Source organism: Mustelus asterias, chromosome 26 (genome assembly GCF_964213995.1).
Source record: "Mustelus asterias chromosome 26, sMusAst1.hap1.1, whole genome shotgun sequence".
Taxonomy (NCBI): domain Eukaryota; kingdom Metazoa; phylum Chordata; class Chondrichthyes; order Carcharhiniformes; family Triakidae; genus Mustelus; species Mustelus asterias.
The window spans coordinates 15,050,252-15,063,578 of record NC_135826.1 but is presented as its reverse complement, the minus strand read 5'-3'; the positions used below and the strand labels follow the sequence as shown (position 1 = coordinate 15,063,578).

The 13,327-nt window shown below is 45.0% G+C and overlaps 1 protein-coding gene across 1 annotated transcript; it reads right to left on the bottom strand.

Moving 5' to 3' along the window:
* Window positions 1-1,465: 1,465 nt before the first annotated feature.
* Window positions 1,466-10,161, bottom strand: rpl37 (ribosomal protein L37). Its single transcript, XM_078198167.1, has 4 exons — window positions 10,069-10,161; window positions 8,019-8,154; window positions 6,534-6,618; window positions 1,466-1,583 (listed from the first exon to the last, which is right to left on the bottom strand). Exons 1-4 carry the CDS (start codon window positions 10,069-10,071, stop codon window positions 1,514-1,516), a joined length of 294 nt encoding a protein of 97 aa, XP_078054293.1. The 5' UTR covers window positions 10,072-10,161; the 3' UTR covers window positions 1,466-1,513.
* Window positions 10,162-13,327: the final 3,166 nt, after the last annotated feature.

The following is a 13,327-nucleotide window of genomic DNA, read 5'->3' as shown; positions in this document are numbered from 1 at the left end:
ATGAGTGCCTGAAAGAGCAGTTACTAACTTTCAAGAGGCATAAATGTGAAAAGAATTCTGTAGGGCTGAGAGGCAAGAGCAGGAAAGTAGAATTGAGATGTTCTTTGAGAGAAGCTGGCACACACACAAACTAGTCACCTTCTGTAGCACTTTTCTCATATTAATTCAGCCCCCACAGTATAAAGCAGGGCTGGGATTCTCCCAAAAAAATTCTAAGTGCCAAATTTGCGTGAGAACAGGAGTAATTCCCGCTGTTTTTTTAAGCGTGATTTTCAAAATTAATCTCCCACTCTGTGCGCTGCTGAGTGCCCGAGCGAGATTCACATTGAATTAATGGGCGGGGCCTATTCCCACTGGAGAGGCCGGCAGGATAGCGCTGAGCGGGCCACTGCACATGTAGCCCCGCACTGCCGGCCTCCCGATCGCTGGCCAGCCCCACAACCCTGGCTTACTGACCGCCCTCACCCCACATTCCCAGATCACTGGCCTCCCAGACGTCTCCGGGCCGGCCCCAACCCCCCTCAATCTGCCAATCCTCACCCATCCCATGGCCAGCCCCTTCCCTCCATCTGCCATGGATCGTTATGCAGAGTGGCAGTGAGGACCCCCCCCCCCACCAATCACCCCCTTAGCACTCAGCAGTACCAAGGTACCCTTAGGCATTGCCACTTTGCCCCTTGGGCAGCGCCAGCGTGTCAGGCTTGTAAAGCACAGGGGCACCCCCCCTTACCCCCGACCTCCTGGAGGGCCTCTCTGGCTTCCCTTCACTTCTGCGGGATCGGGCCGCCAGTTCTCCATTAGGGGCAGGGGAGGAGGAGAGGCTAGCAGGCCTAGAGACTTCAATGCCAGGCCTGCTAATAAGATTTAAACACTCATTATATTTAAATTAGTTCTGCGCCAATTTCCAGAAATCCAGGGCCCGGTGAAACAGAGGTTGTGGTGCCCAGCGGGGAGCCCGCTAAATCATAGAATCATAGAAACCCTACAGTGCAGAAGGAGGCCATTCGGCCCATCGAGTCTGCACCGACCACAATCCCACCCAGGCCCTACCCCCACATATTTTACCCACTAATCCCTCTAACCTACGCATCTCAGGACTCTAAGGGGCAATTTTTAACCTGGCCAATCAACCTAACCCGCACATCTTTGGACTGTGGGAGGAAACCGGAACACCCGGAGGAAACCCACGCAGACACGAGGAGAATGTGCAAACTCCACACAGACAGTGACCCGAGCCGGGAATCGAACCCGGGACCCTGGAGCTGTGAAGCAGCAGTGCTAACCACTGTGCTACCGTGCTGCCCTCCCAGGGCATTAATAAATGGCCTCCCAGTCCACTGCGCTGGGAGAATCCCGCCCCCCGCAGATGTCAAACACTGATCAAGATTATTTGGTGTTAGGTTGGACTTTTTAAACAGATGTGGGAGGAGCCTGGACACACAAACCAAACAGAGGAAGGCATGGAAATGTTTCCAAACCATAGCTTTATTTGTTGTGTAGGTACACTGGTACTTTATGCAGTGCTGGAGGAAGCCATTGTGGAACGCCTGGGCTTCGGGGTGGTCCCTTCACGGAATCCGTTCCTGCAAACAAGACAACAGGGAAGCGGTAAGGGCAGCGTAATAATCAATAGCAAAGATTTCAAACAAATGCAAGTCGAGTTCCCAGCGTGCCTCCCTGAAAGCACCTGAACAATCTCAACAGACAGAGCTCTCACGGTGGCACAGTGGTTAGCATTGCTGCCTCTCAGCGCCAAGGACCCAGGTTCAATTCCCGGCTTGGGTCACTGTCTGTGTTGAGTTTGCACTTTCTTCCCGTGTCTGCGTGGGTTTCCTCCTATAGTCCCAACGGTGTGCTGGTTCGGTGCATTAGCCATGCTAAATTCTCCCTCAGTGTACCTGAACAGGCCCCAAGTATGGAAACTAGGGGATTTTCACAGTAACTTCATTGCAACGTTAATATAAGCCTACTTGTGACTAATAAATAAATAAACTTTAAATAAAAACAAATTCTCTCCATAGACGTCTTATGCATTAATCACATTACTACATTCTCTTAAACCCACAGCACCACTTTACTCTTCTGCAGGAATCATTGTATCTAGTCTGTGACCAAATGCAGCTTAACTTTTCCTCAATCATCCTCTCATAAGGTGAGTAAAGATTCCATTATTTTTCCTGCCACTAAGCGAAAGTCTACAGTTCTGAGTAATTTTGACAAACCTGATTAGTCACATTTTCAAATAAAAAAACTCAAAGTAGTGGACAGAGGAATGTCTATGGATAATATTTATATGAACTTGCATAAGATACTTGATTTAGTTGCTCAGAACCGATTGCTAGCTAAAGTTGAAGCTCATGGAATTGAAGGCAACTTATTGTCCTGGCGAGAAAGTTAGCAGAATGGCCGTACAGAGGAGGGGTTGTCAGGTATTCGAATTGGTCAGATGTGACTATTGGTGCCTTGCAAGGATCTGTGCCTCCATCTCACCCATTCATCATGTATTAATAACTTAGTTGATGAGACTGAAAGCTGCTAATTCTATCTTGCTGATGACAAAGATAGATGGTATTGTAAGCAGTGTAGATGGAAGTATAAAATTATGAAGGTATTAATAGATGAAGTGCATGAACAAAACTGTGGCAAATGAATTAGAATATAGGCTAATGTAAGGTCATCTAATTTGGACCGAAGAATAGAACAGGGCACACTATACATGAAAAACTAAACATTGGAGGTCCAAAGAAATTTCCAGGTATAAAGATCATTAAGCTGCAATTAACAAATACAGAAAATAATCAAAAATGCTCATGGAATGCTGACTTTTACATCTCGGGGACTAGCATACAAATCACAATTCAGCGATTCAAATCCCTGGATAGATCACACCTGCAATATTGTGAGCAGTTCTGGGCTGGGCACCACATCTCAGGAAGGAAATACTGGCCTTGGAAAGAGTGCAGAGTGGATTAACCAGAGTGATACCTGGATTCCAAGGGTTAAATTACGAGGAGATATTTTAAAAAACTAATGATGAATTAGAATTTAGATGGTTACGATGTGATTTGATCAAGGTTAAGATATTGCAGAGAACAGGTAAGAGAGAAACTAATTTCACTGTTGGGGAATACAGCATGAAGTGCCGTAGTCTAAAAATTAGAGCCAGGCTTCTCAGGACAATCAATAGTTTCCTCCAGCACTGCATAACTTTCACCCTCCAACCTCGGGTGGACTCTCAGAGGCTTTTTCCCAGGGTGGAAATGGCTGCTACGAGAGGACACAGGTTTAAGGTGCTGGGGGGTAGGTACAGGGGAAATGTTAGGGGGAAGTTTTTCACACAGAGGGTAGTGGGCGAGTGGAATCGGCTGCCGTCAGTGGTGGTGGAGGCAAACTCAATAGGGACTTTTAAGAGACTCCTGGATGAGTACATGGGACTTAATAGGATGGAGGGTTATAGGTAGGCCTAAAAGGTAGGGATATGTTCGGCACAACTTGTGGGGCCGAAGGGCCTGTTTTGTGCTGTAGTTTTCTATGTTTCTATAACTGCAACAGATGTCAGATCAATTGTTACCTTTTAAACGGATATTGATAGATTTTTGTGAATCAAAGGTATGAAAGAATTCAGCACAACTGCAGATTTATGGAGTTAGGTCACAGATCAGCCATGAACTCATTGAACAACAGAAATAGCTCAACTGGGCTAAATTGACCACTGCTTGTTCTAGTCCTATCTTTTTTCATTATAAGACTAACACCATCTGTCCACTGGTCCCCTGGCACCGTTCCTTCCACTAATTTATTTTATATTTTCACAATAGTGTCTCTTCCATCACTCGTTAATACATGCAGATGCAATCCACCTGGATCGATGCTGAAATGAAGCCCTCCAACCAATAGCCGCACTGGTGTTAGTTTTATATCTCCAAGCTCCATCGCCTCTACTGCCAGGAAACCCCTAAGCCTCCCAAATTGCCCCAGTTTTTGCATCGCGGCACTTTGGAACATGCCAAGGACCTGATAGGTGCAACGTTCTTCCGCCTTTAACCAAAAGTATTTTGTATGAAAGTATATCAATAATAGGGGCTTTAAAATGGGGTAAAAGCACAGCCTGATCCAATTATAACCTACTTTCTAACTTGGTCACTTGAAGATTAAATTTGACTCCAATTCCATGCATGCTAACAATATGGATTTTATATTATAAACACAACTTTAAGAGGAGATGGTAGAAAACACCAAACCAAGACCACAGCACCATCATTGAGAGCAATCACCACATGCCACGTTTACAGAGTTCCATTCTGAATATTGACACAGGAATTTAGAATGGAAAAATTGACAAAATGTGACGAGAGGGAATAACATTTAAAAAACAGGAAACACACAAGTATTAGATACGAGTTTCCAAACAGCCTGTCTGCACTCATAACACTCACAATTTTAATCACAGCTACGTTGCTCGAGGCATTTTGGTTGATTTTGTGCCCCCTCTCCAGGCCATTCCCCAAGTCAAATCAGAAGAAGCATTGCAATATATTCCTCCTGTTCCATGGCCTTAAAACATATTCTAAAGGCTGTGTTGCAGTGAAATTGATGCCAAACTCCAAACAAAGATATGCAGGTTAGGTTGATTGGCCATGCAAATTGCCCCTTAGTGTCAGGGAGAATAGCAGGTAAACACTCGGTGATGTCTCGGTGGGATTATTGCAGGTGCAGGCTTGGTGGACCCAATGGCCTCCATCTGCACTGTAGGGATTCTATGATTCTAATTGTGCGTGCACTAGTGTCTGCAGTATAGGCACATGCACAATTGTTCCTGTAACCTTTCTGATTGGCAGCAGGAGGTAGAGCTTATTCTAAATACTTCCAGAATTCCAGAAGTGTCCAAACTCATTTGATTTGGGATACTGAAAATGCAACAGTGGGCTAGATTCAAACTAGATTTCAGAGAATGGAGTCAATGCTTTGACCCAGCCACACCAAGATATACCATTCTAGCTACGACTATAACATGACATTCTGCACTCTCTCGTTTCCTTCTCTATGAAAGGTATGCTTTGTCTGTATAGCGTGCAAGAAACGACACTTTTCACTATACACTAATACATGTGACAATAATAAATCAAATCAAACACTGCCCCTTCCCAGGTACACCCCCCCAACACACTGCACCTTCCCAGGTACACCCCCCCAACACACTGCACCTTCCCAGGTACACCCCCCCAACACACTGCACCTTCCCGGGACCACCACCCCCCCAACACACTGCCTCTTCCTGGGTACACACCCCGACACGTAGCCCCTTCCCAGATACACACCCCAACTAGATCTACCCTGCCCCCAACATCTCCTAGAACCATAGAAAATTACAGCTCAGAAACAGGCCTTTTGGCCCTTCTTGTCTGTGCCGAACCATTTTTTTGCCTAGTCCCACTGACCTGCATCTGGACCATATCCCTCCACACCCCTCTCTTCCATGTACCTGTCCAAGTTTTTCTTAAATGTTAAAAACATTTACCACTTTATCCAGCAGCTCATTCCACACTCCCACCACTCTCTGCATGAAGAAGCCCCCCCTAATATTCCCTTTAAACTTTTCTCCTTTCACCCTTAACCCATGCCGCCCTCTGGTTTTTTTCTCCCCTAGCCTCAGTGGAAAAAGCCTGCTTGCATTCACTCTATCTATACCCATCAAAATCTTATACACCTCTATCAAATCTCCCCTCAATCTTCTACGCTCCAGGGAATAAAGTCCCAACCTATTCAATCTCTCTCTCCAACTCGGCTTCTCAAGACCCGGCAACATCCTTGTGAACTTTCTCTGCACTCTTTCAACCTTATTTACATCCTTCCTGTAACTAGGTGACCAAAACTGTACACAATACTCTTAAATTCGGCCTCACCAATGCCTTATATAACCTTACCATAACACTCCAACTTTTATACTCGATACTCCAATTTATAAAGGCCAATGTACCAAAGGCACTCTTTACAACCCTATCCACCTGTGACGTCACTTTTAGGGAATTCTGTACCTGTATTCCCAGACCCCTCTGTTCAACCGCACTCTTCAGAGTCCTACCATTTACCCTGTACGTTCTACTTTGGTTTGTCCTTCCAAAGTGCAATATCTCACACTTGTCTGCGTTAAATTCCACTTGCCATTTTTCAGCCCATTTTTCTAGTTGGTCCAAATCCCTCTGCAAGCTTTGAAAACCTTCCTTACTGTCCACTACATCTCCAATCTTTGTATCATCAGCAACCTTGCTGATCCAATTTACCACATTTCCTCTTCTAGATACAGCCCCCCACTCACCGCACAACACCCAGGAGATGCACCAACTCCAACACTACCTCCTTCCTCCCAGGGATATATCCTAACAGAGCTTTCTAACAGCCTGTTACAATTTTCTATCTTTCATCTGATGGAAAAGTAGACTTTTGATCATAACACACTGGTTCAGTGATCAAGCACATTTACACTGCTCCCATGATCATTATGAGTAGCTTCTCACTGTCACTGCATTCCGTACCTGAATCGACGGTACACCACCTTCAGGTGCCTCATGCGGCCTGTACCAGTTGTGTTTCTCCTTTTGGCCTTAGCACTCCAGTTATCTGCAGAAAAGTCAGAAAGGTCAGAAGTGCCAGCTTTCAAATCAAACAAGTCCAAGCAGCGGAATTATCCAGCCTGAGATGTCCCAATCCACCAGGTCCACATAACCAAGCAGCAGTTACAAAGCTTACTCCAGATGTCAAACAATTAAAAGCAGCAGAAACAGTGAGATGTGACCCAGGAGGAGTTAGAATGAAGGTTGACCTAATTGAGATTTTCAAATTCCTGAAGGACTACAAGTCAAACAGCGACACTTTGCTTTGACTGGTCAAATTACCAGGCACAAATGGAAGATAATTACAAAGAATGTTTTTGCAGTGATTGGTAATGAGTGTGTACCCATTGCTGAAGCAGAGCACACAAGTTCCTTTAAAAGGTGATTAGGTTGTTGATTGGGAAAGATTGAGGGTTTAGGATGCCATTAAGAGTGAAATCAGACCAAATGATTCATTTGCAGAAAAATACCTGCATGAATTTGAATGGCAAAATGATCTGTCTGCTCCAACTATTTTATCAATGACATCAAACATTTCAGATGCTCGACTTCTAAAGCAACAAAGCTATCAATGGGTTACTGCAAGCACTAATTTCAAACCATCCCCTCCTCACATCTCATTTTGGAAAAGATGTCAGCCATTTAAATTGAGGGGTGAGAGATATAGGACAGATGTTAGAGGTAGGTTCTTTACTCAAGAGTAGTAAGGGCGTGGAATGCCCTGCCGGCAGCAGTAGTGGACTCGTCAACATTAAGAGCATTCAAATGGTAGGTTAGATGGGCTTTAGATTGGTTTCACAGGTCGGCGCAACATCGAGGGCCGAAGGGCCTGTATTGCGCTGTAATGTTCTACTGATCCTCAACCCAAACATCTAATTATAGCTACCAGGTGAAATGTAGCAAACTTCAGCAATTGAACAAAGGACATCACAAATGAACCAAATCCTACCTTTACCTGATAGTCAACCACACCACCTTACATAAACCTTTAACACTACCCAAAGGCTCAATTAAGTACAACTAGTTTGTATCAGCTGTTATGAAAGCTTTGTAGATACTGCACCCATTGCCTAACGGCTCAACAGATGCAAGGTGTAGACGGACTCACTGACACTTTATAATCCAAAGTAAACAGCAAAATCTGTTTAAACCTCGCAGGCTCCTACTCCAGGGATTCCTGTTGAAGCATTTCGGACGACCAGGATAGACTCAAACTGCAGGAATATACAAAGAACTGGCCAACACTCAGCGCCACGGCTCATGCTCAAAGACAGACAACTTTCACGCCATGGTACTAGAATTACAATCCAACAAGAGTCACGAAGACAACACATTTGTATCAAGGTTGTTAAGTCCTTTGGGCCATGGCTACCCCCACTCAGTTCTACTCAATGTGGAGACACTTACACTTCCTCTTTCTCTTGGCAGGGTAGGCACATTTACCGCAGGTTGATTTCTGCAGGTGAAATGCTTTAGCCCCACATCGCCGGCAAAGAGTGTGGGTCTTGTTCCGCCTCTTACCAAATGACGATGTTCCCTTCGTCTGAAAGAGAAGGATAAAGGCAATGAATTACTGAAAGTCTCACCAAACTGTTTCTGAATGATCCAATCTCTTCATGTCCTCCCATCGCTACTGGTGTTTTAGGGAACAGGAGTGGGAGAGCGATTAACTCCAGCTAATCCAACCTGAAGGCCAAGTCAAGCCAGATGAAAACAAACAGCTGTTAACATCTTAAAACTCTTAACATGAACAGCACAGGAACAAAGGAAGTGACAAAGACTCCAGCCAATCACAGCTCTCCCAGCAACACATTTATGGTGCTTCTCCCTGGAGTACGCTGCGCAAACATAGAACTTGATGTGGAGCTGCCGGCGTTGGACAAACAGAACTACCATAGAATGGGCTGCACAGACAGGCCATTCAACCTGTTTCATGCCAGTGCTTATGCTATACATAACTATTTCATCTAACCCTATTAGCATATTAATCTATCCCTTTCTTGATCATATAGCCATCTAGGTTGGTCCCTTAATTGCATTGATGCTACAAATGATGGCTGTAGTATAACAGCATATATATTTATACCCAAACTACTTTCTAGTTAACAGAAAATACTTGAAGTATTCGACAATTCAGGCAATGCCTGTGCAGAGAGAGATATTTCAGGTGAATGAGCTTTAATCGCATTATTATTTTGGTGTTGTGCCAGTGACCTGAAACATCTTCTCATGCTTCATTTAAAACTGGCTGATGTGGTCTAACCTGTGCAGTGTGAATGCGACTGAATTGATGTCAGTTTACATATAACCAATATATTTGATGGATGCTCTGTGCATAATTTTAATTTTATAATAGACTTGGGGGCAGAGGACTGTGGGGGTGAGTCAATGTATTTGCTTTTGAAATAATTTGTACATTAGAAGTGGCCAGGAACACAAACATGAAACTTCCACCCACACTCCTGTACTTTTAACAATGTTGTGTGAAGTGTCAAGAGACGAGTACATGCTTTATTAGGTACCCGAGTGAAGGCTCCTTCAGATGCTAGTTGAACCGGTGTTTTTCATGATCATAGTATCCCCAACATGCCCTCCACACTGACAAGTTGGGCTATGTTATAACATCCCTATTATGGACTTCAACTCTTAATGAGCATGACAAAAACTATCAATTGAAAGGAGGAAAATCTAGGCCCTTAACCAATAAAAGAAAGAAATGGGCTGAATGGTCGATTCCTATTGTGCTCTCCAGACTGATTAAGATCTGTACAAAAGTAACCAGGTTTAGAATCTTGTCACCAAAGCAAAATAAGGCAAATGCTGGAAATCTTAATATGAACAGAAAATGCTGGAAACAGTCTGGCTAGGCAGTAGCTGTGTTAGTATCTCAGGTGTGAGATCTTCTGTCAAAACTGAAGGGTTAACTCCTGCTCCCTTCTCTACAGATACTGCCTGGCACCGAGTATTTCCAGCATTGTGTGTTTTCGTTTGGGATAGTGCTGTTAGGCTGCAATGCATCAACATGGGGAAGACGGCGAGGGAATTGGTAAGTGAAGGGCAGACAGTGAGGACATCAGAGCAAACCTGCCCCAAGACACTGAGCACTGCCTCCAGCCTGGGGAAACTAGGATCACCAGTCAGTCACATAAGCCCAGAAAGGGGCACAACCCCAGCATCTTCACCGCTCTATGCTGATCTCTGCCTGCCAGAAGGCACTAGGCCGCACTCAGGCCCCGAGGCTCGAGTGCAGGCGTCAGCTGCAGCGACGGGGCGACAAATGGCCTACATCCTTCTCCTAACTTCATTTTCAACGGCCAGAGCCCGGGATAGCGGCGCGGGACAGCAGCTGGAGGAGTGCAGAGTCAATCCCCAGCGGCGGCCTGGTGTGAATGGGCCGGCCGGGAGAGGATGGAGACGGATTGTCCCCCCGGGCTTCCCCGCTGCCTCCCTCACTCACCATTCTCACTGCGCGCTCGAGAGACCGGAAGTAGGCCCACGCGCCCTTCTTATTGCCTGATAACCGGAAACAATCCCTGGCGATGTTTGACCTTTGAGGCGGTCCGGCTTCAAATCCGCCCCCCCCCCGCACAACCCGAGACTCAAATAATAGTTCCTATCCATTCATTTTTCTGACTGAAATTCATTGGGAGAGATTAAGCGATCTGTAACTTTGCAGAATTTGCTTTTAGATTTAAGAGATAGAATTAGAAACTTTAAAATACACCAAATGCAACACTTGTCCATGAACTATTAAATTTCTGATTTAGACAATAAGGTATAGGAACAGAATTGGGCCATTTGGCCCATCGAATCTGTTCCGCCATTCGATCATGGCTGATAAGTTTCTCAACTCCATTCTCCCGTCTTTTCCCTGTAACTTTTGATCCCTTTACCAATCAAGAACCTATATATATCTGTCTTAAATATACTCAATGACCTGGCCTCCACAGTCTTCTGTGGCAATGAATTCCACAGATTCACTACCCGCTGGCTGAAGAAATTCCTCCTCATCTCAGTTCTAAAGGGTCATCCCTTTACTCTGAGACTGCACCCTCAGATCCTAGTCTCTCCGACTAATGGAAACATCGTCTCCATGTCCACTCTGTCCAGGCCTTTCAGTATTCTGTAAGTTTCAGTTGAGATGGAAGATCAGCAACCTGAAACATTAAATCTGTTGGTCGGACGGATGCCGCCTAAATTTTATCGTGATTTTTCTGTTTTTATTTCAGATTTCCAGATTCTTAGACCTAGCAAGCATACATTGTGTCGTTCTTGGAACTCAAGTATAATGAGATGGTTAGCACAGCGAGAAGGAGGACCCAGGTTCAATTCCGGCTTCGGGTCTCTGTCTGTGTGGAGTTTGCACGTTCTCCCTGTGTCTGCGGGGGTTTCCTCCGGGTGCTCCGGTTTCCTCCCACACTCCAAAGATGTGCAGGTTAAATGGATAAGTCATGCTAAATTGCCCCTTAGTGTCAGGGAGATATACAGGGTTACAAAGTAGGGCCTGGGTGGGATTGGTGGCGGTGCAAGCTCGATGGGCTGAATGACCTCCTTCTGCACTGTAGGGATTCAATGATTCTATTCGATGGATTCTATTAGCTGCAGTGGGAAAGCAGTGCTTATGATTGTCAATGACAATGCTTTCATTACCTAACTGAATGTATCCCTATCGGCTGACAGCTGGCAAGGAAGTCCAGACACTTGGAGTTCCCCTATCTATCTCCATCACATTCATGGAACACAGAAACTGCTTGTCAGATTTCCCTTACTTCCATCTCCTTCTCTGTTACTCTGCTGCAAGCACATCTAACTCTTCTGGACCCATTTTTGTGTTTCTTTCATCTTGTTACCAATTCCCGTTGCTTTGCGCCATCATTTCATTTGTCGTTTAATCTCCCCTTGCTTTCTGCCCTATCACCCTTCCCTTTGTTCTCCCCCCAACCCTGCAGAGAAAGTGGAAGAAATAGTCCTAACTTCTCAAAATTTCTTAGGTTCTGGCAAGATCCCAATGAATTGGAAAACTGATAACATAATGACCCTGTTCAAGAAAAGGGGGAGACAGAAAGCAGGAAATGATAGGCCAGTTAGTCTGACGTCTGTCATTGGGAAAATACCGGAATAAATTATTAAAGGAGCAGCAACAGGACATTTAGAAAATCACAATACAATCAGACAGAGTCAACATGGTTTAATATGAGGGAAGCCGTGCCTGACAAATTTATCAAAGTTCTTTGAGGATGTAACAAGCAGGGTGGATAAAAAGGAAGCAGTAGATGTAGTGTATTTGGATTTCAAAAGAGAAGTAGTGGCCTAGTGGTATTCTCACTGGATTAGTCATCTAAAGGTGCAGAATAATGCTCTGGGGATCCAGGTTCAAATCCCACCACAGCAGATGGTGAAATCTGAATTTTTTTTAAAACTCTGAATTAAAAGATGATTGTCGTTAAAACCCATCTGATTCACAGTAATATGCCCTCCTTGTCTGGCTTGGCAACCATAATAGTGTGGTTGACTTTTAATTGACCACTGGAATGACACTAGCAAGCCACTCATTTCAAGGGCAATTAGGGGCAATAAATGCTGACGCTCAGATCCTATGAAAGAACTTTTTAAAAGGCCTTGAATAGCTAGTGGTGAGCTGCCTTCTTCAGCCACTGCAGTCCATGTGGTGTACAGAACTCTGTCCCAATGGCAAGAAGGCAGCACACTACCACTTTCTCAAGGGCCATTAGGGATAGACAATGAATGCTGACTAAGCCAGCAATGGCCCCATCCCACAAATTAAATTTTAAAAACCTCAGAGAGAAACACCAATCCCCGCCAGCCAGCCCCTCCACACCAAGATCATCACATTTATGACCAGGAGATATGATGAAAACATTGGTTGGTTTCAGAGCCAGAGCAAGATATCTGAGGTTGCTTTGGCGCAGGGTTGAAGTACAGAATATGTTGACTGGATAATAATTCAAACCTAGAATCCACAGGTCTTTAGGAAAATAGACACAGGAGAAGGCCATTCAGCCCCTCATTCCTGTTCCACCATTCAATTAGATGTTTGGGCTGATGTACATTTCACTCCATGTTTTTGCCTGTGCTCCACATCCGTTGATATTCTCGGCCAATAAAAATCTGCAATGAGATGCTCCATGGAGCTCACTGTGATCTCCGTTGCCATTGGAGTTGAGTATTGTTTCAGTTACATCGAACCTTGGTCAGGCTGGAGTGCTGTATTCAATTCTGGGCACCATACCTGAGGAAGGATATAGAATCATAAAATCCCGACAGTGCAGAAGGGGCCATTCAGCCCATCTAGTCTGCACCAACTCTCTGGCAGAGTATCTTACCAAGGCCCTCTCCTCCCCTACCCCGTAACCCCACACATTCGCCATGGCTAATCCATCAAATTTCCACTGTTTGGGACACTAAGAAGCAATTTAGCATGGCCAATTCACCTAACCTGCACGTCTTTGGGCTGTGGGAGGAAACCGGAGCACCCGGAGGAAACCCACACAGACACGGGGAGAATGTGCAAACTCCACACAGTCACCCGAAGCCATAGTCGAACCCGGGTCCCTGGTGTTGTGAGGCAGCAGTGTTAACCACCGTGCCTCCCCTATATATCGATATATCAGCCCTGGAAGGCTGCAACAGAATGATACCCGACCTTAGAGGATTAAATTAGGTTGCATAAACTTGGCCTGTATTCTCTGGACTTT